Genomic DNA, 27,609 nt, shown 5'->3' with positions numbered 1-27,609 from the left:
GCGGGCGGGAGCGCGCCCAGGGCAACAGGCAGGGCCGGGCAGCGGTGCGGGTCCGGCTCGGCTTCATGGCGGAGCGCGGGGGTCCCGGGGGCGGGGGGCAGCGCGCCCCCGCCCCGCAGCCCGCGGCGGCCGCGCTCCCCCAGCAATCTCCCTCGGGGCAGCCCCCGGCCCAGCCCCCGGTCGCGGCGCCCCTGCCCCCCAAGCCGGGCTCCGGGCCCCTCACCCCCGGCGGGGCGGCCCCGGGCGGGGCGGCCCCGGGCGGGGCGGCGGGGCGCCCGGTGCAGATGAACCTGTACGCGACCTGGGAGGTGGATCGGAGCTCGCCCAGCTGCGTGCCCAGGTGAGAGACCCGGCTGGACCGGACCGGACCGGACCCCCCCCGCCTCCCCGGAGAGACCCGGCTGGACCGGACCCCTAGCCCCGCCCCCTATGCTGGGTGACCTGGCTGGAACAGGCCCCCTGCCCATGGAGAGTCTCACCTTCACTTACCCCGGTCCCTTCTCCTACTTTGTCTCCCCAACATCTCCCCCCAGAGCCCGCCTTGCCCTGCTGCTCCTTCCTAGGGAGTCTCCTCTCTCTCTGCCCTTCTGTTCCCTTGTTTCCTCCCTGCCACCACCCTGCTCTTCCATGGAGAGGCCGCAGGGGACCCTGCTCCTGGACCCAGCTCCCTGCTCAGCCTAGCAGTGGCCAGCCCCTTGGGATAACCTCTGGGCCCTCCTATCCTAGAAGTGGGCTCTGTAGGATACCAGGGCCCCACTGCTGTGGCGGCCCACCTGAACCGCAGTATCTGCTTGGGAACATATGTCTGCTCCTGAGCCCAGAGGGACCAGCATGGGGCACCCACTCCCTGCTCAGTGTCCGTCCATCCCCAGGGGAACCATCCCTCTGGAAGCTAGGTGAAACCCAATTCTGTTTCTTCCCCCAAGTATCCAGGAGAGAGATCAACTTCCTTTGCCCCACACATCCCTCAACTTCTCCATCTTGTGCTTGCGACATGCCCACAGCCACCTCAGGGGAAAGCACCCTTCTCTCTCTCTCTCTCAGGTGTGTGCTCAGGGGCCCACTGCGTTCCCTTTCTCCTTGTGTCTGAACCAGGGACACACCTCCTTCCTAAAAATGCTAGTTGTTGTGAAAGCCCAATTGATGGTGTTGGGCTGGCGGATGGGGGCTGCTGCCTGGTTGTGCCTGGCTAGGGAGAGGCATGTGGCTACTGCGAAATAATCAGCCCTCTCAGTTCATTGATTGTTTATTTTTAGCACCGTTCCTTCGATTCTGCCAGAGTCCAGGTGATTCGTTGTCATTCTGCTCCCGTGCTGCTGCTGTGGCAGAGATTGTAATTGCTGTGGTTATCTGTTGTTTGGGATATTTTTCTGCTACCTCCAACACATCCGGCTGTTGCTGTGTTGTGGCGATTTGTGGTCACCAGGGCGACTTCCTACATGCTAAAGGGCACCCCAATCTCAAACACGGTGGTGGCACGACACACTTGCACATTTCTCAGCTCACAGAGCATTGGCCTCAGGCTTGCCTCCCACCCCACTGGCGGGTTTAAAAACCAGCCAGCTGTTCTTGTTGATTTCTTGGACGTTTGGGTGGAAAAAAACCTGAATTCTCATCCAGTGCATTTAGGATCTGCTCTGTATTCAAATGCATTCAACACCCCTTTAAGAACAACGCGTGTAGCCCACAGAACCAAACCTGCACCGAGGTCCACCTCCAGTAAGCAATCCTGCTTCTCCAGAGAACTCTTAGCAGTGGATCCTCCAGGTTTCCCTGTCTAAATAGGTAACTGGTCTACATTTTTTTTCACGGTTTGCTCAAGACACTAAATCCCTTGTATTTTATTGTCCTGGCAAACTATGCAGCTAGTGATGAGTGAGGCTCACTGTAGAGGGGACAGGCTGCCTCAGGTAGCTTGTGGTCTGCCTTGGATGGGGTATATAATGTTTGTTATTTCACCCCGCTCTTCCATGTCTCTCTTATGGGGGTCCATTTCTGAGGAAGTGGCAGGTTTAATGTGCTGTATATGCAGACCTTGGTGGTTCTAGGTGAAAGCTACTTCTAAAACAAATGGAGTGAAAGTTTTGTATGTATGATTATATCAAGCTAAATTGTGCTCACTTGAGAGGATGGTCTCATAATTCAGTCCTGGGCTAGTGCCTTAGGAGATCTGGGTTCAGTTCCTGGCTCTGCCACAGATTTTCTGTGTGTCCTTGGGCAAGTCCCTTCATCTTTCTGGGCCTCAGTTTCCTATTAATGACATAGGGAATTAAACCTCCCAGCCCACAAGGCTTTGAGGACAAATTCAGTAATATTTGAGGCACTTGGATGTGATGGTCAGGAGGGCCTTATAAAAATACTAGACTGTTACTTAAGTAACAAAGTTAGTACTAAGAAAAGGAGTACTTGTGGCACCTTAGAGATTAACCAGTTTATTTGAGCATAAGCTTTCGTGAGCTACAGCTCACTTCTGAAGTGAGCTGTAGCTCACGAAAGCTTATGCTCAAATAAATTGGTTAGTCTCTAAGGTGCCCCAAGTACTCCTTTTTTTTTTTTTTTGCAAATACAGACTAACACGGCTGTTACTCTGAAAGTTAGTACTATAAGACTGAGCTGAATCTATGCAGTATTGTAGCTGTGTTGGTTCTCAGGATACTAGAGAGACATGGTGAGTGAGGTAATCTCTTTTATTGGACCAACTTCTGTTGCAGGGGAGAGAGACAAGCTTTTGAGCTACACAGAGATCTTCAGGACAGAAGAGCTGTGTGTGTCTAGAAAGCTTGTTCCTCTCACCCACAGAAGTTAGTCCAATAAAAGAGATTACCTCACCCACCTTGTCTCTCTAAACTGAATCTTGACCTTTCCATAAGAGGTAATAAGGTGCATTTGGTTTTTAAGACCTAACTACTGCTCTTTGTGCTTTATAACTAGACACCTCTAGGCCATTAAGGTCCATATTTCAGCGCTATTTGAGTTCTAGCTCAGTATCTCAGTATATTTCCCCTTGGGCTACTTTGCCCTCCCTGAGGCATTTCTGGGCCTGCCACACATGGCAAACTTTTCTTGTCTGCATTTTCCTCTCCCCTGCTGTGAGCTTTTGCTATAAAACTGTGCTGTGCACACAGTTTCTGCTGGTCAAAGTGTTATGTTGATTACCTGGGAGAAAAGGACCATTTCGGATGAATGTGCCCTCTTTGTAAAGGCTGCCGTTGTCTCTCTTTCAGCACTTAGCTCATTGTGCATGTCCTAGTCAAAGTCACTGACATTTTCAGGAAGAGCTCTGAAACCCTCCTAGGAAAGGTTTCAGAGTAGCAGCCGTGTTAGTCTGTATCGGCAAACAGAAATGCATCCGATGAAGTGAGCTGTAGCTCACGAAAGCTTATGCTCAAATACATTTGTTAGTCTCTAAATACATTTTCCTCCTAGGAAAGGTGTCCTGATTGCCAATTATCAGCTCCTGTAGCATTTTGTCATGTGGTTGCTTCTCTTTCAGATGGACTGCTAAGGTCAGGCTTGTGCTACACATGCCTCACCTCCCAGCCTGTCAGGCTGGTAGTTAAATTGTTTCATCATCCATCCAAAAAGAAAGCAGATTTAGGGCCTGATGCTTTTTCCCCAGAGGTCCTGAGCAGCTCCTGCTCCCATTCACTTCAGCTGGAGCTTGGGAAACTTGCCACCTCTGAAAAGCAGACTCTTAGCGTAGGCCTTCCCAGTACCCACAGATTGCTGATGTTTTGGTCCTAGTCAGCTTTAAAGGAGAATGTAGAGCCATGTTCTGCACCAGGATTCTGTACTGCATTTCAGCATGCTGCTTTGGCTGCCCAGGACCACCCCTTTGTTGGGATCTTGGCTCTTTGTGGCTGAACATTCAGTGCTAGTTCAAGTGGCTTCACAAGATGGAAGCCTCCTTTCTCATTTTAGTGGACAGCAGGTGGGGAGGGGGCAGGGGGAGCAGAGAGCCTGCTGTAATCTCCCCCGTCACTAGCCGGATTCCTAGATTATAAAGCCAGAAAGGACCCTTGTGATCATCTGCTGTGACCTACTGTCTATTGCAGGCCATATGACTTCCCTGGATAAGGAACCTTAAGTCAGTGAGGATATCACAAGGATTAATTTAGCTTCTCATGTACAAAGCAAATTGAAAACCTACAGCCTGAACAGGGACTCTGAGGCACTACAGACTGAGCTAGCCAAGCTTCTAGGGGCCCATGGAGCCTGGTTTCTAGGACCATGGAGCCTGGTTTCTTTCTTCCCTAGAGGGAGTCCATCTGAGTTAGATTTGAGGCATGTTGGTTGTGGGTACTGCATGCTCACGGCCTTGTAGCTAAACTGGGGGCTTGTTCTCCAGGGCTATTTCTTGTGGTCATTACTCCAGAAATGCTTTTACATTGATCCACCATTCATAGATAAAATCTCAGCCCGAGTTATAACTTCCTCTGCTGTGAAGATGACAGGACCTCCTTTTTTGCCCCATAGACTCGGGGTGATTTGTGCGCTACATTTTTATGGCCTCGCCATTTACCATACATCACCGTAGCTGGCATGGCTCTGGTGGAGAGGCTGGCTCCTGTGTCTCTCACATAAAACTCTGAGCCGCTTGGGTTTGTTTGTCTCTTGTATCTCGCCCATCTGCTAATCCCTGGTGTTTTGGTAGATGTAACTGGCATGCAGAGAATTCCTGAGGAAATGCAGCAGGCCAGGCCTCCTCTTGTTGGCGGCTGCTGCTGCTGTTAGAGTCCTATGGCAGTTTTGAAACACAGCTGTACCAGAGAGTGGTTTGTTATACCTGCCGTGCAGCGCTCCATTGCCCTCGGGGGGGGGGGGGGAGGGAATATAAATCCAAGAAATGTGTTTTCCCCATTATCCTCAATTATTGAGGTGAAGGGCAAAGTGAGAAAATGTGCCTGCATTGGCAGGCGTCCATGGTGATTTGTCATGGTTGCATTAAGAAATAAACGCAGGCAGGGATTTATCAACCTTGGTGGTTTTGCTCTCCCTTCCTTCCCTAATCTTGTAACAAGGAAGCCCTCCATGGTTTTGTAACCTGTTGCTGTGTCTGTGTCTTGGTGGTAACTTGTTTCATGTTTCCTACCTTCCAGAGGTGGCATGATGAGAGGGGTCTTCTGCTGTCTGTGAGTTTGGTTCCTGAGCAACTTAACCATGTTTGTGACGTGCTTCATGTATTTGCCGCAGTTTACGGATGGAGGAATTGGAGTCCTACAGAAATCAAATGAATTTCTAGCAGAGCTAGGAATGGAACCAGGATCTCCAAATTCTAAGTTCCCTGCTCTAACCCTTCCTCCCAGAGCTGCAAATAGAACCTAGGAGTCCTGGCTGGCTCCTGCTAGAGCACGTTCGTATTGCACAGTGTCTGCCAGCCAGGGAGGGTATGGAGGTATACAAGATCATCTTTAATTTACATGTGCCCATGCCTTAGAGCCTTAATTATCATTTTTAAACAGCAACATGGCTGATCAGATTTCAGACTGGGAACAAAATCTGAAAATAGCTATGAAAAATACAGACCCCCACAAATGTGTGGGGAAAAGCAGGAGTTGTCAAGGCTTGAGTTTAGTGTGCAAGCAGCACGTTCTGGGATTAATTGGTAGAACACCAATGGACTAAGAAGCAGAGGAAAGGAGGCCAGGATTTCCAGAGTCTTAACCCTGCCCTGCCACTAACTGTCACCTGGGGCAAGTCGCTTTGTCTCTCTCTCTCTGACTCTGAAGGGGGGCTACTTGCCTATTTACCAGAGATTGTGAGGAGTAATGTTTATGCAGAGCTGTGGAAGTATCCATGCTGAAGGATGCCATGAAAGTCTTAGCCTCCTGTGGTGATAAGATGCTCAGAATTTGAGCATGCAAAACCTGAGCTGAATCCTTGTATATTTCGTTGCCCTGCTACTTCATAAGACAGGAGCAGATGAGAGAAACACCCACGCACCAGCTGTAAATTAAAGAATAAAATCGTGCTGTTCTAGGGCGCGCGTGCGTGCGCGCGCACACACACACCTGTAAATTAAATAATCTTGTTCTAGGACACAATTCTTTTTTAAAAACTCCATGGAACTTAGATAACAAGCAAACTCAACCTCAGACCCCAGGTATCATTAGTCAGCAAACCTGAACAAGCTTTGGTTTCAAAGAAAATACAGATTTCTCAAGGAACTTGGACACTTCAAACAATTGGGAGAGGAGATCTTTGTGTTTTAAAAAGAACTCAAAATGCTCCTTTCTGTCTGAAAATGTTGTGCCTTTGGTAGATAAGTGACACTTAAGAGGCCTATAACTGACTGAAGGTAACCAAGTATATTTTTCTTTGTGCAATGTACAGTGAGTTGTGTATATTCAATTTCATTATTTCCCTGCCTACTTGATTGGCTAGTCAGTTTCTTCTTTCCTGAAAACATCAATAAGGGGGGAGAGAGAAATCATTGTAGATTTTTAATTGCCTTTAAGATCCTGCTCTTGAAGGGTAGGGAATGGGGGGGAAAAACAGGTTGTGTCCCTTTAAATTAGGCCCAAATGTAAATTTTATTTTAAGATTGAAAACAGCCCCTTTTAATAATTAAGACATTTGTTTACAATTTAAGACTCTAAGATTGTGTCCCTTAAGATCTCAAGTCATTGGCAACAAATATATTGATTTCAGTGTTTACACAAGTTTTTTAAACAAATATTTGATCTTGTATTTAACATCTGAAATGTTGCAGAGCTGCTTTTCTTGCATTGTTTTATAGGCTAGTGAAGCTAGTATCCGCTGGGAAATTTAGAAGCCTGAGTGTGAGTATTAGTATATTTAAAAAAAATATTTCAGTGGTAAAGCAGTTACTGGGATTTAATGAAGCATTGTGAAAGTGTGAAGCTAACTTTGATGGCTCCTAGATTAATTGTAGCCATTCAGAAAAGGATCCCTAGGTGTTCTGGTGAAAGGCTCAATAAAAACCTCCTTCTGTGCAGGGGAAATCAGACCACCTGACAAGATCTTAGGGTGTGTAAAAAGACAGAGAATGTCAGAGCCCTGAGAGAGGTCTAGCTCACAGGGATGAGTAAGAGAAAACATGCTAGAAGTGTGTAAAATGAGTGGTGTTGAAAAATTCAATTACATGCTCCTAACTGACTTTCTAATACAAAAAAACCCCACTGAATTAAATGAAAAGGTGGCAAATTAAAGCCGATAAGAGTAATAACTTTTAGTGCCGTGCATAATTAACCTGTGGAACACGTTGTCACAAGATATTGAGACCAAGATCTTAGGAAGGTTTGAGATGCTTATTTGAATAACACCCGAAGCGATGTTAGAGAGGTTAAAAACATCTAAGGTGCATGTTGCGTATAAGCCAGTCTCTCTCACTGATCTGGGTTTAGGAAGAAACATAGGGCTGTTACTGATGACTATGGGGGTTTCTTGCATCTTTCTCTGAAACATCTGGTACTGGCCACAGTTGGAAACTGGATACCGGAAGCTGGAGTAGATGGACTATTAGTCTGATCCAGTGTGGCAACTCATTTGTTCTGAAAAAAGACCTTCAAATGTGCTGATGGGGCCCGAGAGATGCATAGCAAAATGTGTGAAACACACTAATTTGGTTGCTACATCAATGCTTAAAAGGACTGTTTTTCCTTTGGTGGATTAGTCCTGTGTGTGCTAAAAAAGTAACCAGTGTGCTTTTGAAACTGAATATTAAACTGCCATCCAAATATGTTCTTATTACAGTAAACATTTCACGCCTCTTGGGCAGTACCTCCTCTGACTTCCGTTGCTTGCTTTTTAACATAGCTATAATGGTTCTGGCGATTTAGGTGACACCTCTCAATTAAAGGAGCAGCAGAGTGGATGCTTTTCTTGAGTTGCTTAAGTCTGTCAAGAAATGGTGCAGAAATGACACTTTGTGTTTAAAAACATGCAGCCTATGGAATTTATGAGCAAGGTCATTTCAAGGGAAAAGCTGACAGTGTGGAGATCTCTGGTGTTGATGTGGGGAATATTTCCATTTAGTTTCACTTTGGCCTGATCAGCACATCTCTCCTCTCACTGTTACAAGGGGAAATGACAAAGTTCCAGCAGTTGTTATAAAATCACTGTTGTCAAATAGTTCAGTGTTTGAAAATAAGCGGCCTGCAAATGTAAGGCAACCTGGGTTAGTGCCTTATTAATTATGTATTTAAAAAGCCATCCCTTTCAGTGGTTTTTTTTTTTTTTTTTTTTCCCTCTACTTGCCTTTACCTAACTAGTATCCGGCATGTCAAGTCTGCACTAACTGGGGTTTTCTGGAGGACACTTGGGAGGTGTGATGTGTGAATTGTGAAGTTTCTCAGGTGTCAGATCTGTAACTAAGACCCCTCTTTACCCAAGCGTTCGCTAGATGTCTGTTATAGGCCCAAACACAAACAACGGTTTCAATACTCTGAATAAAAGTTACTCCTAATTATCTATGATATCCTAGTTTTCCATAGAGACTCCCAGGACAAAAGACTAGATAAGACTTGAATTTTTAATGGGTATGGAACAGTTTTGAGCTCTTTCTACATTATAAAGAAGACCAACTCCCTTTCATTTCACCTCTTGTACAGTTTAGGGACATAAATTAATGCTGAAACTACAGCACTGTGTGTAGGGGGCAGACTGTTTTTGTTTGAAGAGAAGTTTTGTTTCTATATTTCATGTACCGTCTGGCTTTGCTGGGATAGGCTAAGCCTCAGTGCATGTTCATAACTAGCCCAAGTTGTTTTTCCACATGATGATATAGAGCGTGAGGTGAGGGGGAATCATTCCCCGAAGCCATGAAGTGCTGCAATGCATCATAGTTATCCAGGAGGTCCTGGCCCTTAAGCTATTTCTATCCTTCGTCAGGCCATTTGTCAGCACAGTTACCTGATTTTTAGCTGCAGACACCACAGTGGCCCACCCAGAAATGTGCCCCTTGTGTCATGTTAGGTGCCAGAATGAGCATCCCATTTATATGAACGGGATTAGCTCCCCCCTCTTTGAGAGCTGTTAAAAACTCTAATGTTCAGGTTCTAGTCAGAAGGCTTTTAATAAGAAAGGCTCAGAAAATGAACCCATCTCAGCCTGAATTTGAATCTGTCATGGGGCGTGGATAGGAACATCAGATGGGCTAGGAGGTTAACCCCTGGGGTAGGCAATGGATGGGGGCAGAAGGAAGAGCAATGGTCTCTTGTGGGACAAGCTGACGACACACCTTCTTCCTTCTCTGCCTATGTTCCCTTCGCATTCTTGCATTGCCCTTCTTGTAACCAGACAACCTGCTTAATTAATGATTCATTTGAGGCAATGGCTTTTCTGATAAGATCCCCTGTCTTCAAAGGGAACGAGTAATGCTAGGCACACACGCTTCCTATTGACACGGTTTGATTTAACCCAGGGTGTTTGAAGGTAAACTCTGGCACAGATCAGCCTGATCTTGTTAATGCAATATATTTTGTTAATTATTTTCATCGCATGGAGGAACTGTCAGCACTGTACTTGCAAGCTAAACAATGAAGGGGGATCTGTGTGGGGGAAAATAGGGGCTGCAGGGAGTAGAGTGGGTGGCTTAGTAGCTGGTCCTCCTCCAAAGTCAGTATTGAACCCAGTACCCTGGCAGTCAGTGTTTGAGGGGGCACCCTGTGTTACAGTGTGTGGTTTAAAAAAAAAGGGGGGGGGGGAGATATGTCCTTGCGTTTTGCCATTGGATACAGTCGTCTTTTTGTACTTAACTGTTAATCAAATAACTTTTCCATGACCAAGATAGCTGCTTTGCTGTGATGGTAGGAGGTGATTCTCTTCCCCCACTCCCCCGAATCTTTCTAAAAACCGTTCCGGAGGCACCAGTTTGTAAACATTATCATTTTTACTGAGTGTTTGTGTCTGTCCATAAATTACCATCAGTATGTTACAGGCATCAATAACCGTGTAGAGTCTTAAAGAGCACTGGAGGCTGTTCTGATTGGAAGCATGATGAGCTCATGGAAATGATTTTCTATTAATATAAGTAAATGGAGGCGCACACAACGGCGTATGCGAGTCCTTATCCAAAGCACAGCACAAGGTAGGCCAAAAAATCCAAAGGCTTACTTTGGCTAGCGAGTGAGTTAAAGAATGACCTGGTCAGAACTCATTAGCCTTGTCACAAAGCTAAATAATGATTTGCACACAGAGATTAGCAAAGGAGAACTGGTGGGATCTCAGCTTAAAGATCAAAGGCCAAGGCCAGGCCCCAGGAATGGGGCTGTCAGGAATCCCCCTCGAATAGAAGATGCAGAATGAAATCAGATGGGTGTGAATCAGTTACTGAATTTCTGATTGGGACTGGTGATGAGTGAGCTGCCATTCCCTTCCCTCCACCCCCAAGTTTGTTCGTGTGATCTTATTGTTAATACACTACATGGAAAAGGACGGGAGGCCTTGCATTGCTTTTTATGATGGTGAACTGACACCTGTGGGACAATCAGAAATAATGCTCCGCCTGTCTTAGTTTTCTGTAGTGCTGGATCATCTATATGCATTGTGACGGTCTTGCCTAGCATCACATAGAAGTCTATGGCACAGTCAGGAGTAGAATGCAGCTGTCCTGGGTTCCAATCTAGTGCCTTCATCACAAGAGAACACCGTTGCTCTAATACTAATCTTCACTTCCTACAGCCCCCTTCCTTATTTCCTATTCATCCTGTGCCCTGAATGAAGTAAAGGTCCTGCAGAACAAATAGTATGTGAATGTCATTAAAGACTACCTTGCATACATACAAAGGGGGCTCATGAAGGTTGCTCATACAACCTTAATTCTGTCATTTCCTAACTTTTGAGTCCATGATTTTGCAGCTTCAGTGTTCTTTCAGTGTAGTTTTTTTGTAAGAAATTTCCTACATTTAAAAAAAAACTAAACCCATCCTAAAGAGCTATATTGGCCCCTGCCTGGGTCAGCAGCAGGGTTTCAACCCAGGACCTGTAGCTTCACAGCATGGACCTCTACCACTTGGGCAAAAGGACTGATTGCTAGCAGTAGTAGGGTGTAATCCTCTGTGGATCTGTCATTGTCTGTAACAGACCTTGTCAGCAGGAGTCAGGACTCCTAGGTTTTAATTTTCTGGCTCTGAAGGGGAGTGTGGTGTGATGACAGCACAGTCAGACAGAATGTACGTGTCAGGTCTGAAAGGCAGTATGCCTGTGGATGAGAGGTGGGTTCGCTCTAATAGCGGCAGGATTCTGTTCCCGGTTCTGCCTGAAATGACCTTGTGTGCGACCTCTCAGCTCCCCCATAGGTAACAGGATGAACAGTAGCTGCTTTGCTCGCTAGTAAGAGCTGTGATGTGCAGATAACTATTATCAGCAAGTGGAGCAGCTGAGGTTAGAACTCATGGCTTCCTGTTGGCTCCCACCCCAGCACTTCTTCCCACTGAAGCCCAGGGATAGTGGCTGTTTTGTTCCATGGGAGCTCAGCATGGGGCCAGGAGCGTGCTCCTGGGAAGATGAAAAGTTCGGAGATTTTTAGCATCAAGCTTCTAGCAAGCTGTATGGAGCATGTGCAAAAGGTGATTTTCCTTCAGCTGCTTGTTAGGCTGCCAAATCTGGGTAGATTTTCATGAGGCAGCAAAGGACCCCTGTGAGCACAGCACTGTCCCCCTGTGAGATTGCAAGTTCCTGTTTGAAACCCTGGCAGTGCTATAGCTCTTTAAAGGAGTGATGGTGGGAGGAAGTTTAATCTTGGCAAAACTAACAGTTATTCCCTAACCTCATTTGTGCTCAGGCTTACCTCCAAAACTCAGCTTGTGGCAGAGAACAAGTATGGAAAGCTTCAGTGGTGAAAGTTTTGGCAAAGTTATAAGCAACAGAAAACAAGAGCTTATAATGGAAAGTGACACTAAATATCGGTGTCAGTACCAGCTGTGCCTGTTATGTATGTACACCTCTCTCTCTCTCTCTCTCTCTGCCCCTGGAGTCCCTCAAGATTGCTGCTAGCACTAGCCAGGCTGGGTTGCTCCCCATTAATGCAAGAGGCTCCCTCTGGATCCTGAATATACTGCTCCCCCATGTTACTCTGTAACAACCATGCTGTCAGGAAGGACAGAATGAAAAAAGTATGTCACCTATTTCATAGTTGCCACATCTAGCAGGTATGGTGTCTACGTCCTGCCAACGCCACCAGAAGCCTGATCTGACCTTATTAGCACCAATACACAGTCTGCCTGTAATAAGGTTTGTATTCAAACAAAGCGTTTTTTGTCCTTGTGTGTGTTTGAGGGAGTCACATTCCTATACAGTGTTCCAGTCTGATTTCTTTTGCTTTGAACTGGTGGAGCATTCTGTGACAGACATTTTGTCTCTGTGTAAGTAAAGGAACAGTATATGTAGCACTCTGTATATCGCCAAATCTGAACTCCTGTAACTAGGTGGGAGTTGTTGAGACAGAGCACAGCCATTTAGGACAAGAAGTGAAGACTAATACCATAGCTAATTGAAGCTGCTGGGGAATGTAATTAGCAAAGTTAGCATGGGCTAGGGAGTGAGGTAGGCTCTTCCCTTTTCAGACACCAGATATTATTCTAACTATATTCAGAGATATTTGAGCTTTATTATCAGTTACATTTTATTGCACTTTCCTCTGCCTGCTAATGATGCTGGAGACCTGAATCCCCTGCAGCATTGGCAGTGCCCCCAGCCTGTAACAGCCCAGAGCACTGTATAGTGGGAGAGTCCTTCGGGGACTTGCCCAGTCTGTCTGCGTCAGGGCAGAGTCAGTGTAATCCTCCTTAACCCATCCTCAATGCATAGATGTCTAGTTGGAGCTTTGATTCTCTCCAGTGCTGGCCATTCCACAAGCGTCCTTAGCAGCTGGTCCCATTGCCTGGCACGGAGTTGCTTTGTTTCAGTGTATTTTTATTATGGTATCTACTACAAACAGGGCTCAGTCATGGCAGGTGCTGAGGGCTCTGGCTCCAATCCAGCAAAGCACGCGAGGATTCCATTGTCTTTAGTGGGATTACTCAAGCAGCTAAAGTTAAGCACATGCTTAAGTGCTTTTGGTATAGTTATAATAATAAAGCAGTGATTTTCCTATTAAGTTTTTCTTAACCACAAAACTAATATCATTGTTGCAAAATCAACATGAAAGCTTATCAGCGGTGCTGCATGTCTAACCTAAATCTCCTCTGCTGTCCTTACGCGCTCATTCAGTCCTCCATGGCTAATCAGAATAACCCCTCCCTGTTGGTTCTCTGCAGCACATTGGCCTACATTTACCATGCTTCCCTTGCTGCAGATTCCATTATCTGTCACGGCAAAGGTGTCCTCAGCCGAAGAACTCTCCCAGTCATGAATAAATGATGTGGCAGATCTTCAGCCAACCTTAATGCACTGTTTATGAAACTGCAATTACTAAAACATTTTATGAAATTATTATTACTGGGCGCCAAGAATGACTCTGCAGAAATGGGCTCCTGAGGATTGGAAATAGGAATTTAAACCGAGATTTCAGCATTCTCTGTTTACTCATTGCAGTTTGATGGCGCCACACTAAGTTGCTTCTGGTAAGTTTTCCTTTGGCTAAACTGTTCTGAAAGCTTGCCTGAGCAGGAGGTGACTGAAAAAATGTTGGCTGTCCCGCGGGTCTTCAACAGCACAGCATAGAAAGCTTCTTCTCCATTCGTTTGGGATCCCCGAGCCTTCTGCAGCTCACAGCACATAGTTATGGGTAACAGAGGTGGTTCTGTAACACCCATGCTGTTTACTTCCCCATATGTAGGGTAAATATATCAACATGCTGGCTTTAGTTTCAAAAACAGGAAGTAAGTGTTGGCTTTTCTTCTCTCTAACTGTCTCGCTTGATGGGGAAGGGGGGGGTCCTTAATCCCTAGCTCTGCTGTAGCACTTTTCATCAGCAAATCTCAAAGTACTTTACAAAGGAGGTCAGTATCATTAGCCCCATTTTACAGATGGGGAAAACTGAGCACAGAGCAGTGGCTTGCCCAGCATCACCTAGCAGGCAGTAGAACACAGGTCTCTTAAGTCCCAGTCTAGTGCTCTATCCCCTGGGCCATGTTGCCTTTCAGTTAACATAACTGTTCCCACTATGGCTCCAAACCTAACATGGAATCAGGGCACTGGGTTGGGACTCGGCCCTGCATTAAACTATCTGCCCTGCTACAGACTCTGTAACCCTGGGCAAGTCACTTAATTTCTCTGTCTTATTTCCCCATCTGTAAATGGGGATGATGATTCTTCCCTTCCCCCCCCCGCATTGCCTGTCTTGTGCATTTGGACTGTAAGCTCTCGGGACAAGGGCGCTCTGTACAGACACGACTTTGGTGCAGTTTCTCTGCTTTCCTCTTTAGCTATAAACGTTTCCATCTCGCATATTGTGTTGCTGTCAGGAAACCCCAAATTCGACTAATTAGCCTGCCACCCAGCCCCGGCCCCTTCCTCTGTTCCTGGGTCCCCTCCCCAGCACTCTCAGTATCAAGATAACAGATGGAGCAGGCACTATTTAGAGGGATTTTGACCTTTCATTGTTGTGAAGCCTGAGACAAGGCTGATATCTCTGGTGATATTGGATAATGTGACTCAGCTAATCACTGCAAACTAACTGCATTCACCCAGACCTAGGGAAACAGCAGCTGTGCATCTGCTACCTAGTCAGTGCTACCCACCTCATGCCCCTGTTTGGCTGTGTCTACACTGGCATAAGCAGGACCCATAATTCACACCGGTGCATGCTTTCCAGGGCCAGATCTAGTGTCAACAGGGCTTGTGCATTTTTACTGTCCTATCCTGTTGTCTCAGCAGGCTTGGTAAATTGCAATTAGATTTGTAATGCCCCTAAGATCATCTTGGCCAGCTCGCTTGTCAGCGTCTTGCAGTTTGTTTGCCTGTATTTTGTCTAGCCGGGCATGCCGTGGGCAAGCACTGGTGCAGCGCCTCTCTTGAAGGAGCCCCAGGCTCTGCTTTGGGCCGGCTGCAGTGAAAATAAAAATGGGGTCCCCACTGGATTCCAGTCCGAAGTGACTATGGTTGTTTGGTCTCTCTGGGCCTACCTTGATCTCTTTGTAAAGCAGGGAGGGAGCTTGGCCTGAAACACTGCTCTGTTAGCGCAGGGTACTATTAAATGGGTAGGGCAATGCACTTCCCCTGGAAACTACTCCACGGTCAGACTAGAACCCATACTCCTGGCTAGGGAGGCAGGCAGGCTAAGGAGGAAGCTGTGATTAATCCTCCGCAGGCTGGTTCTCTGACATCTGTCCCCTTGCCAGTTAAGGGGAGCTTCCTTTCTGGAGGCCTTCTGCTAGGCTTGCTTACACTGGTGTACAAGGGAGCCTTGCCACAGCCCAGCCTATGTTAGGGCAGTCTGAATCCAGCCCTGGGGCTCTCCTGAATAAGCCCTTCCCCCTCTAACAGTGCAATTACACAGTCCCAGTCAGGTTTGTGCTGTTGTTCCAAGGTTGCCCATGGACATTGTGCTGGATCTTCCTGCAATCAAATATTTCCTAAAATGTTAGGGAGGGGAGGATGCCAGGCAGGTGGTGGGTGAGAGCAGTTCCTCAGGGGAAGGGCTGGGAAGGCACTAGGCAGGCGGTGGGGTGGGAGCGGTTCTCCGCGGGAAGGGCCGGGAGGCCCCTGCTCTTGTGTAAGGTGGCAGGCCAGCTTACTCGCAAGTGTCAGTGAAGCGGCCCCTACAGCGTAGATATTTAAGTCTCTTTTCCCCAGGGGTGTGTGTGTATTGGTCAAACACTGTTTGAAATCTATCAAAGCAGGTCCTGCCTCCTGGCCCTCCTCGGGCCTCTGCTTCAGCCTGCTTCTGCTGCTGCTTGCTGCAGGGATCCCAAGCCAGGTCTTTCCCCTGGGTAGTGTGTTGAGCCCCCCCTTCCAGATCCTTTCCCTGACCCTGGGTCTCCTGCAGGGGTCGCGCCCCCCCCCCCCCCGCAGCTCCCCCTCCCCCTTAAGTGAGCTGCCTTTTGTTTCCCCAGCTGGGAAGCAGCTGATCAGTCACATGGGGACCTTGTGACACCCAGCAGTGAAAGTGCCCTGCTTTTTTCAGCAGTCCCATGCCAGGGTGTCTTTTTGGCTCAGTTGAGAGCAGCCCAGCCAGTGTGCACTGCCCCCCTGCAGAATGCTGTCTGCTCCACGAATGAAGCTGGCATTTAAAAGAAATGACTTTTCTAGCCATACGGCTGCAAACACCTTTAAAAATGGCAACAGATTATAACTGATGCAATGGTGTGACTCCTTGGCCCCTGAAAGAGCTGGGAACTGCTCCTGCCTCTTGGCAGAGCTTAACTCTGAAGCCTAATGGTGAGTTTGGATGCCAGCATTAACTATTTCACTGCTGATCAAAGCACAGCAGGCAGGGACCTACCTGCTCCTCCCGAGCTCTGTGTCTCAATCATGTCAGATGGGCATCCCTTATTCAAAGTCAAACGATTTCAGAGCCTCCTTAATTTCCTATGAGTACAAACATATCAAAAATAGCAATGGTAAGGGTTCTGCTCCCAACCCCGCCACTGGCTTGCTGGGTGACCTTTTGGTGCCTCAGTTTCCCCCCTGTAAGGTGGTGGTGATAATTCTGACCTCCTTTGTAACGCGCGTTGAGATCTACTGATGAACAGCACTGGATAATAGCTGGGCGGTGGTATAAGTTTCTTTTATATCATTTTTTTAATATTTCTATAAATGTTTTGATGGCTTTGCTTTAGAAGTGAAATAAAAATCCCAATGCCTCAAGACCCCTCTGATTGCCTTTCATGAGCTCCCTGAGGGTTGCCACCCACCAGATGAGACATGCTGCTTTAGAAGGGGGTAATCCCATATCCCCGTGGGCCACTAGAGCAGCACAGTGTGTGGTTCATGAGGATGAAACTCCTTCCTGACCTCTTGGCAGTCAGCTGCTGTCCTGAAGCATAATGATTCTATCACTTCTCTTTTAGGGAGCCTAGCTACTAACCAGGATGCAACAAACAACTTCCTGACAGTGACTCAGTGTGGCTAATCTTTAGTTCATCAACATAGTGCTGTCATGTTTGATTGTTAGCGGAACTTGCTGGTGTAATGAACTTGCAGGTGGTGGAGAGTGAAAGTCCTGATCAGCTAAGGTGCTAATTGCTGTTCCAGCTAGCGAGGCCCTTTCTGTGGCAGGCAGTGATGTTGCTGTGTGAGAATCTCACCATATCCCAAAGCTCCTCTTGACTTCAGCTGGATAAGTGAGTGCCCAATGCTCCTGGAAATTAATATCAAAGAGCGTTATCTTAGGCATGTTGCTACCGCCCGTGGCCTTCGCAGTGGAGGAGGGCTTGAACGGACCGCAGAAAGGTCTGATTAGCTCAGAAATCCAAGGCTTGTCATTCTCATTTCACCGCTCAAGTAGGCACAGAAGTTGTCTTTTTTTTAATTTCAAAAGGATGCTCTTGAATTGAAAATCCCTCTTGTCTGCAGATTTTGCACCTCCTCTTGTTATAAGTAACACTTAAAAGGCTTGAGCTTCTCTGATCAGTTATTCTCAGTTTCTTCACATTGCACTTGGGACCATGTGGCTGCATACACTCGTGGCTCCTTTACTGCATTCTTAGGGGACAGGAGGTATGGTCTTCTATGGAGGAACGCTGTTACAGAATGGAATTCACTCCACAGCACAGGACGGGAAAGCTCTAATTCTGTAGTTGGGTACTGTCACTATTAAACCCCCTCCCCCTTTTTTTAACCTCTCTTCCCCTTTAATTTTGCAAACCCTTCTTTTTGCACAGAAAATTCTCGTGTCCCAGACTTCAGGAAGCTTGCAGAGAAATGCCCAAGCTGCTGTATGCCTTTTAGATTCTAGTGAAGTGACTGTAGTGTATTTCTGAGCTGAGTCTTCTGAATAATTCTAACCTTTGGCTTCAAGGTTGCCATGTCCTTAGATTTTTTTTTCTATGCATAAGATAACTTTTGAACATAATCTACAAACAAATTCAGTTCCCCTTGCACACTAGTTAATAGCAGCAACTGCACATGGGAATACTTAGTCATCCACAACTTCATGACTAAATATTTCATTGCCACAGGCAATTGCATCTAAATATTTAGTCTTTGTCTAATTAGTAGCGAAATATTTAGACGTCAGTTAATTAAACTAATTGACAGTTATACATACTGACATATTGGGAAGACCAATGATGATGTCAGAGATGCTCTTTAGCAGCAGCTAAGTGAACGATTTAATTCTTACCTGATGCAGTGACACATACCTGGAGTCTTACAAGGCAATGTGTTCAGACAGGTGTGCGTGAGAGAGTCATCCTGCCATCACTCATCAAGAATGACCTAACATTCATGATGAGCCACTGGTGTTAGGTCATTCCCGATGAGCAAACATCCCCCATTGCCCTTGGAGACGTGAAGTCTGAGAGATCGAGATGAGCCTTATTATTTTTTAAAGGGAACTCACAAAGTTTGGCTGTTAGACATGGTCCCCCTCAGAAAGCTCTGAAATATTGTCGTTGCAAAATTTCACTGAGCATTTCCAAGAGGTGGTGTGAGTGGAGAGTAACGGAAGCTTTCCGTTCTGGGAGCGTATTGTAGAATGTGTCCTTCCTCTAGCAGGGAAAGGGCCTACAGTGTTCGCTTTTGGCAAGAGGCAGAGGCAGAGAAAGGAACTGTGGGTAGAATTTTCAAAAGTACCTAAGTACCATTTTCAAAAGTGACTGAGGTACTTGGGGCCTTGAATCTTAGGCTGCTAAATCACATTTGAAAGTGGGCTGAGGAGCTCTGTGTAAGCCTGATCGCTTGTCTCGCTCACCAACCCAAATTAGTCGAATAAAAGATATTCCCTCATCCACCTTTTCTCTCTAATATCATGGGACCAACATGGCTGCAACGCCACCCTGCACCTAAATCACTTGGGCACTTGTAAATCATCCCTCTTGCCTAGTGATTAGCTCACTCAACCAAGAGCCAAAATCTTGTGTGTTCTGATCCCATCTCTGCCAGTGACTTGTTAAGGCCTTAGATGAGTCACTTAATCCCTCTTCTTCAGGGTCCCCAGCTATAAAATTGGGATAGGGTGACCAGATGTCCCGATTTTATAGGGACAGTCTCGATTTTTGGGTCTTTTTCTTATATAGGCGCCTATTACCCCTCTCGCCCCGTCTCAATTTTTCACATTTGTTGTCTGGTCAGGATAACACCCAGCTGCTTCCCAGAGGGGTGGTTAGGACAAAAGTTAGCCAGCTTTGAAAAATGGAAAAGCACCAAGGGCTTGAATCTCTTTAAAAGACCTAAAGTCCTAGCAGAACCGTTCCCACCCTGTGTTAACTGCTCAGCTCTGAAATGGCTTTAGAATGCTTGTCACAAATGGCGGCTCTTGTTTAGCAGCTAGTGTCCTGCTGGAGTCACTAAGGCCCAGGGAATGCTGCGCCCACCACCCTACCACCTGCTGCCACTCATTCCACTTGGCAGTGTGACTGTAGGGGGCTTTGGCACTTCTTGCATGGCTGAAGCCACAGAGCCTTCGGCTTCCTCCCTCTAGTCAGCATCTGAGGCATGCGGTGATCGCCCACAAATAGTCTTGTCATGCTGTATTGCTTAAATCTTGTTAGTCTCTTAATTGCAGTAAATTCAGATGATTCACCAAGTGCTTCAGTTCCTCTTATTGAGATGTGAGGAATCTTGGCTTGTTGGGATGCCTGGGTCATGCCGGAAGCATGCAAAGGGTTAAATTTGCAATACAGATCTACTCCGAAGAGTTTGCAGGGAGTGGGTTGAACTTTAGAGTGGGGTGGTGGTTTTCAGAGCTGGGATGCTGCCACTGGACTACTGGTTTTTCACAGCTGAAACATTTTGAATGGAATATTGAATAGTCTTTGTAGTTGGGGTACTTCCTGGCCCAGCTGGCTCCAGGGCTGGATGAAGGCAGAAGCTAACTAAGCTACAGTTTAGGGCCTGGCAATACTATGAGGGGCTTCTAAAAAACGAAAAAACTGACTCCATTTCAAATGTTATCAAAGTCGGTTGATAAAGAAAGGAGATATGGGAAAAAGAAGATTCTCCTCTCCAAATGTAGACATTTTCGTTCAAATATGACAAAAATCTGGCTACACAAATACCCTTACTCTCCACTAATTGTTCATTATTGACAGGCGGGAGGCCAGGGCTGAGGGGAAAACAAACAATGCACTTGCAAAATTAGTGTTTCTGCTATATCAGTCTTCTAAGGCGGCGTTTTGTTGGCCAGCTGCTACTGGTAAAATTCTGAGTGTGCCATCATCACTTATTTAAATAAAGAAATAATCTCACTGCCAATAAACCTGGGAAAAATGTGAGGTCGGACTAGACGGCAGTGCTGTGAAGCCATCCCGCAAAGTTCATACTCGTATGGGACTCGTCCTAGAAGTGACGTCACATATAGTGTTCCCTTTGGCTGGTAATAGCCAGAAGGCCCCCGTCTTTCGTTTACAGTCCAGCTCAGTCATATAGTGCCTTCGCTCCTGTTTTTCTTCATTTTCTTAAGTGTTAGTGTGTTCTTCTTTTGATCGGTACATACGTACGTACAACTGTGTATTTTAGTGTGCACACGGCTTTCTGCTTCGTGCACTATCCGTGCTTCACATGATTGAGTTTGCCGGTGATCATCTTATGGACTTGGGTTGAGTCGATCTTGAGGAGGATGAAATTTGTGTTGGCTTCCCTCCATCAGTTTCAGGAGCCTTCACAGTAAATATCGGAGAGTGCTGACGAAAGGATAAATAGAGGGTTTTGAGAGAAGTGAAGGAAGATATACATATATATCAAAATATTCTGAGTACTTGGGGAGCAAGTTATTTCAAACTGTATGCATATATGATTTATAGGCTATTAAAACCTATAATAGTCATTATATTTGCTTGAATATAGGCTACATTTTCTCACTTTCTCAATGCCTGTCTAGAGATTACCAGTCTTTTTTTCTGGTAAATTCTTTTCTCTTTTGCGCATATAGCTTATTGTCACTCTGTGTGTCCGAAGTGTTTACTCGAGATTAATTAGTGGTCCTGAGGGAGACGGAGGATTGAGAAGCGAAAGCGAAGAGAGATGTCTGCCTTGAAAATGCTGCAAGAAAAGCAATCTTCCCTAAACAATTCTGTGCATCAAAAGTGACAAACTCTCTGTTGCTTATCATTTGAGGACATCATCAAAGACTTTGCTCTCCAAAAATCACGAAAGAAAATGTTTTAAATTTCAGTGTTAAAATGAATGTGATGTGCAAACAGACATACTGCAGGTTGCACTGCTTCCATTAAGGGAGCTGGTCTGTGTAACTGTAACTGCTTTTGTGTTGCTGTAGATATAAAGTTTTCATATCTACTAATCAAAAAATCATAGATGAAAATATGTTAATTTGAAACTATTTTATAATGCAAACAGGCATATTGAAAGATGTTTCAGTTAGATTATTGTTCTATTTTTACAACTTCGCCTTTGTATATATGCAAATATAAAGCTTTCGTGTTTATATATTCAATGTCCTTTCTGTGAAAATAATAATTTTTTTTTTTTTAATTGTATGGGTCTCTTACAGTTGACATAGTTTAGGGCCTCAGAATGTCCTAATCCGGCCCTGACTGGGTCTCCAGAAGTCCATTTGGAGAAGGCTCACGGTGCTTGGAAAGCGACAGGGAGGCTGGTTTGGCATAAAGGGTTAGTGTGGGAAAGAAGGCATGAAGTTGAGAGCGGGTGAAGGAAATAGAGGGAGTAGGTGGGATGTTTGGAAGATGCTGTTGAAATGAGAGCCTCTGTGTTCCACTCCCAACAGCTGCCTTTCTACTGTGGGTGAAGCATTTCTTGTGTGTTAAATTTGCACACAGCTTTGGGTGGCAAGACAGTGAAATGCATGATGATGGTTTCTCTTTTGCATAGATTCTTACTCTCCTGCATCAAGGAGGCTTCCTTTGCTCTCCAGTTGACACTTGTTTAGCATTGCTGACTCTGCAGCTACCTGTGCTAACTGCTCTGCAGATGAGAACTGAATACATTGGTACCTGTGCATACAAATCCTTCTAATCTCTGAGGCAGGTGTGATTTGGGATGGCTGCCAGGCCACTCCTTACTGGAAATGCTGGCAGTCAAATTCCAGAATTAATAGTTGGTCTCTTTCATTCACCCAAGACAGCTGAGCACTTCTTAGAGCTGAGGAAAACATGATCTGATTTTTAAAAGCACCACATGGTATTTCCATGCTAGTGGAGCTCTGTTCATGTGAAGGTGCTACCTGGCCACTGAAGCTACTCACACAGAGGTTACTTGACAATGTGAGTCCAGGGGAGTTATGGGAAATGGAGGATTAATGAAATTAACAGGGCACTGGTAGTGGTTTAGAGCTCTCTGCTTGTACATAATGTCTCATTTCAAAGCCTGTGTCTTGATACAGACATGGCGAGAGAATGGATCTAAACTGATAACTGGATTATTGGCGGGAAATGGCTTTCTAATCAAAAGTCAATATAGGTCTGGGACCGGAGGAGGAAACAAACATTTGTATTCTGGTGAGAGGGCCTTGTGTGTTGGGAAGGCAGCATAAGGTCTTTTATGATTCAAGATCTTTTCTGTAACCAACATTTGCACTGTTTATAGAACGTGCATTACTCAGTTTTACCTTCAGATATTGACTTGCTTAATTTTTTTTTTCCTCCAGTGCAGCCTAAATAAGAAGTTGAGGTGACTCTTTCATTTCTATTTTGAGGTATTGTGCTGGGCTGTCTGGATCAGTCTTGGAGAGCTATCGCAAATGCTCTTCCTTTTGGAAGAAAGCCTGAGTGGAATGGATGAGACTCTTCTGTTCTGTAGTAATGAGTCTGGAAACTTGCACTGGCTGAAATGGCCAGGGCTTGAAAACTTGCCAGGCATCAATAGCCAGAGGACTAAATAAGCCTGCTAGGTAGAGCTAGGTAAAAAAAACAATATGGTGAATGTTGTTCCCCACTTCCTGTCCCCCCCAGGAGCTGGTATTCATTCATACTTAGATAAGAGGATGACGCTGGACTGGATCAAGTCCTGCCTTTGTCATAAACTCCCTGTGTTATCCTTGGACAAGTCTTGCACTCTGTCTCAGTTCTCCATATGTCAGATCAGGGTAATATGCCCTTGTCATCCAGCAGTGCTGTGAGGATAAATTCATTAGTGTTTGTGAGCCATTCAGATATGAGTGTGATCAGGGCCATGAGAGGAACTGTATAGTTGAAATTCAAGAGCCAGCTGCTGGAAGCTGGAGCTGTACAGGTTCAGACTAGAAATAAGTGGCACACTTTTAACAGTGAAGATAATTAGCCATTGGAACAATTTACCTGCAGATGTGGTAGCGGTGCCATCACTCAGTCTTTTTAAATCAAAGTTGGATAGCTCTGTAGCTCAGCCAGAAGTGACGGGCTTGACTCAGGAACCCCAGGAGGATATTCTCTGGCCTCTGTTATGCAGCAGGTCAGACTAGATGGTTATAATCCCTTCTGGCCTTAAAACCTATGTATCTGTTAATTCTGGAGCTTGATGGTTTAGGCTGCCTGCACATCTGACGAGGAGGCCAGGAGCATATCTCTGCCACTGTACCTCTGCGTTGGAGAACATCAACAGCCCCCCCACATGCACAGTGCAGCCTATCAAAGCTAAAATGGCTGCCAGGTACAGTGCTTGCCAGATCATCCCTCCAGTTAGTTACTGCTGTGTCTGTTCTGTAATACTACTGGGTGACTGTACATAGAGCAGAGCTCCTCAAACCCTTTGAGAAGGAAGGAGGAAGCTTTATTTGGGTTGTTTAGGAATGATAGGCTTCCTGTTACCCTGCAGGATCATTTTCAATTGCTGTTAATAGTCAAGGGTATTGAGACATCGTTTTTACTGATGTCAGAACATGCAAGTCTCAACAAAGCTTCCATCTAGTATCCTGACGTGTGAATTTCCGGTTGCCACTTGGAGCAGGTTTTGACCTGAATCAGTGTGGCTAATTGCCTCTGGCAGAGCTTGGAACACGGTCCATTGCGTTCAGCAGGAGACTCCTGCAGTGGGCAGAAGAGTCCTTGAGATGACCTTGGTTGACAGCTATTTATTGAGTAAATCTTGCTTGGCTTTGGAAAGATTGGTGCTAGGGAGGGAAGGACATGGGATATGTTCTGTTGATGCTTAGCAGCCTGGGAATAAATTAGGTACTTGTCATGATCACTGTAAAGGAGGCGTGATAGAAAATACAGTTAGTATCAAACCCAGGTATATACCTGGCAGATGGAGCACTAACCCAAGGCTCCAACATTTCACAACTGTTGAATTTAGCCTTTCTGAATGAATGGCTGGATGTCAGAGCCCTCTATGCTATTAGGAGTGGATGATTCCTTACGTGTAATCCTCTCTAAATTTGCAGTAAGACTTTTTGGTTTTGGTTCATAGCCTTAACGACCTCTGCTTTGACTCCTTGCTCCAGTTGAGCAGTATTCCAACAAACAGAAGCACTGTTTGTTCTCTGTAAATTTTCTAGAATTTTGCTGATCTATGGGCATAAACTTTTAGGAACTATACCCATTCCTCAGGCAGGGAATTCCACCAGTGGGATACAAAACAGGATCCCACAACATGTTATAGTGCGTGTGCATATGTCTCCCTAGGATGACTGGCCCTCACAATATTGGCCTTCTACGTGCAGCTTAAATGAGTTTTACTCCTTTAGCTGAAGTGATATGGACTCATGCTTTTGGTGTTGAAGATTGAGTTGCCAGGCTTAGATGTCTGGGGTGTTTTTATTGGTAGCCACAGTTCATTAAAGTACCACTTTAATTCAAATAGCATTATTGGCTTGTGTGTCAGCGTATGACCCCAGTGTTGATGTAAGCTGAACCCAGGGAAATCTGTTAGATAGAATTTGTATAGTCATAGGTAGCTAAGGTTTCAATAAATCAGTTATAACTACATGGTTAGATTTAAAACTTCTTACTAGAATTGGTGATGGAGAAAGATTTATAATTGCTCTTGCTGTTAAGAATCTTTCCTTACTGTCTAGTTTTAAACTATTCCTTGCATACCTTCAGGCTAGTTCTGCCCTCTTTCAAGCCTGAATAATTGCCTTTCTCTGGCTTGGTACAGGTGACCGTTAAAATGCTAAAAGCTTTGAAACTGCAGGTATCTTCCTTTCTGCTGTATGGAACATTGCTTCAGAACTTTATTGCTGGAACAACTGCTTCAGCACAGATAGAAAAGCTCCACTTCTGTTGGACCAGCTTGGAGAGGAGCTGTTTCATCATCACCGCTTTGAAGGCGGCTGGCTGCTATCAAAGGGTTTTTAAAGCTGTATATATTTGCAACATTAATCTTCATTTGAGCTTGTATCTCTCTCTGAATGTGGCAGGATCCAAGCTGTGCTGTCTCAAATTTCCTTGCACTGAATATTTTCAGTGAAGTGAAAAATCAAGTGAGAAGGGCCCAGAGGTGGGCAATAAAAGCTGATTAGAGGCACTGAAAGGCTTCCATGCAAGGGGAGATTAAAAAAGAATAGGATTTACATAGGGGACGTAGGAGAGGTGCACAATACAGTGAATATCAACGCGAGAGCTGCAGATTCCTGGGAACCTTTTTTTTAAAATAAATCAACCTTAACTATAGCAGTGCTACTGCTCAAGAGAATAGATCGAAGGGACAGTGGCCGCACAGATGTATGAAGGGTTACAGTAGATCAGGAAAATGGCCCAGTGAGGCTCCCTGATTGTTCTTTCTCAACGATATCCACATCCAACGGAGGGCTGGCCGGTAACTTTCTGTCTAAACTGTTTTGTCAGAAAACTGGGTTTTCCACTAAACAACATTTTTTGCAGAAAGGATCTGCTTTCAGCCAGACAAACACATGCCCCAAATCCAAAATATTTTGATTCAAAATTGCACTGCCATGCTTCCATTCTACTCTGAGCCAGACGCCTTGGACAGATGACAAGTTCCATGACTCCAGTGACGCTCCCCAACACCCCTTGCCAAGAGCATGCATCATGGGAAATGAAGTTCAGCCACAGAGCTTGACCCGCAGAAGAGAATATGAGAACAAGGCACCTGAACTGCAACTCATATGAGGCACAACAGTGCCGTTTTGAAATGAAATATTTCTCCAAAAAGTCAATTTTTTCCATGAGATTTTCCCCCTTGCCCCTCCATTTTTGTGCCAACTCTGTCTAATCTGTTGTGCACAGTTTAATACATCCAAAAGATTTGAACACACAGGTGTCTTCACCCCGTTGTTAGTGATGTCCCCTAATCTCTAGTTACGGTCCGTTTGGATGACTCGCAAGTCCAGATAGTTAGCTCAAGCTGGCTATATTGCCTCTCCCATGTAGGGTGACCAGACAGCAAATGTGAAAAATCGGGACGGGGTGGGGGGTAATGTGAGCCTATATAAGAGAGAGACCCAAAAATCGGGACTGTCCCTATAAAATTGGGACATCTCGTCACCCTACTCACATTGCTCCTGCGAGCAAACTTTTTTCAGGGAACCCAGAGATATGATTTAAAACACACAGGGAGCTGAGATGTTAAGGAAGAAAGTGCCAATCTTTGCACAGTAATTTTCTGGCATCAAACACTCTAAATTGCTATTTTTATTTAGCAAACAGATGGAGCAGAGCAATAACTACTCAAGCTTTCCATCTCGGGCTCTGTCAGAGCTCCTCTATTGCATTATAGCCTTTTAATCCATCTCCAGATTTGTGTGATGTGTCTAAGGAACTTCCCTCTGATATCTGAGTGCCTGCATCAGAGTTTCATTTCTTCCTAGGGCATTAAATACCCATGATTCCAAAGCAGTGCCCACTTCTTAGCCCAGCTGTCTTAGATTAGTATTTCCTGCTAGATTCCCAGCTTGCAGTGACAGAGGAAGAGCTCTGAACAAGCCCAGATTTTCCACCTGGGGCCACCATGTTTTATTTTTACAATCATCAAAGGGAAGAAATTAACAAGGATTCCAGTCTGGGCATGGTAGTTGGGCTGATTTAATTTGTTTCATTGAAGAGGCCATCTGTTTCGAGGACCCTTGCGGAGCTATTGCTGCAAAAGGGGATTTATTATTTAGATGGCAATTAATTCCATTAGGGACAGTATAATGAGAGGTGGTTGTGTAGCACTGTCTGCAATGAGCATATGGTCAAGAACAAGTCATCTGAAAAAAAAAATTATATGGATGTAGCTATTAATGGTGCCTTGTGCTTTCCTCCTTGGTGCTAACAGTGCTTTGAAAGTATCTTTTCATGTAAGGTTTTCAAAGCAAGAGTTTGTGGCAGAACCAGAAACATAACTGGGAGTGCTGGCTCCCAGAGCCACTGCTTCAACCCAACCCAACCCACTAGATATTAAAATGTAGTTCTAATCGATGTCAATCCAACATTAACTTCTGCCGGGGGGATCAGAATTTCCTTTGCAGTGACAAAACTAGGGTTCGCAAAAAGAAAAGGAGTACTTGTGGCACCTTAGAGACTAACCAATTTATTTGAGCATGAGCTTTCGTGAGCTACAGCTCACTTCATTGGATGCATACTGTGGAAACTGCAGAAGACATTATATACACAGAGACCATGAAACAATACCTCCTCCCACCCCACTCTCCTGCTGGTAATAGCTTATCTAAAGTGATCATCAAGTTGGGCCATTTCCAGCACA

At 45.5% G+C, this 27,609-nt stretch overlaps 1 protein-coding gene across 3 annotated transcripts in view; it reads left to right on the top strand.

The window, feature by feature from the left end:
- Nucleotides 1-243: 243 nt before the first annotated feature.
- The window catches only part of PACS1 (phosphofurin acidic cluster sorting protein 1), a 97,545-nt gene continuing 70,179 nt past the window's right edge, over nt 244-27,609 (top strand). For all 3 annotated transcript variants that reach the window (XM_074957817.1, XM_074957816.1, XM_074957815.1), the window contains exon 1: nt 244-340. In XM_074957817.1, coding sequence (XP_074813918.1) covers nt 285-340 — 56 coding nt within the window. In that variant the 5' untranslated portion in view covers nt 244-284. The remainder of the gene's footprint in view (nt 341-27,609) is intronic.

Source organism: Natator depressus, chromosome 7, assembly GCF_965152275.1.
Source record: "Natator depressus isolate rNatDep1 chromosome 7, rNatDep2.hap1, whole genome shotgun sequence".
NCBI lineage: Eukaryota > Metazoa > Chordata > Testudines > Cheloniidae > Natator > Natator depressus.
The sequence above is the reverse complement of the archived record's forward strand: the minus strand, read 5'-3'. Positions and strand labels throughout refer to the sequence as shown.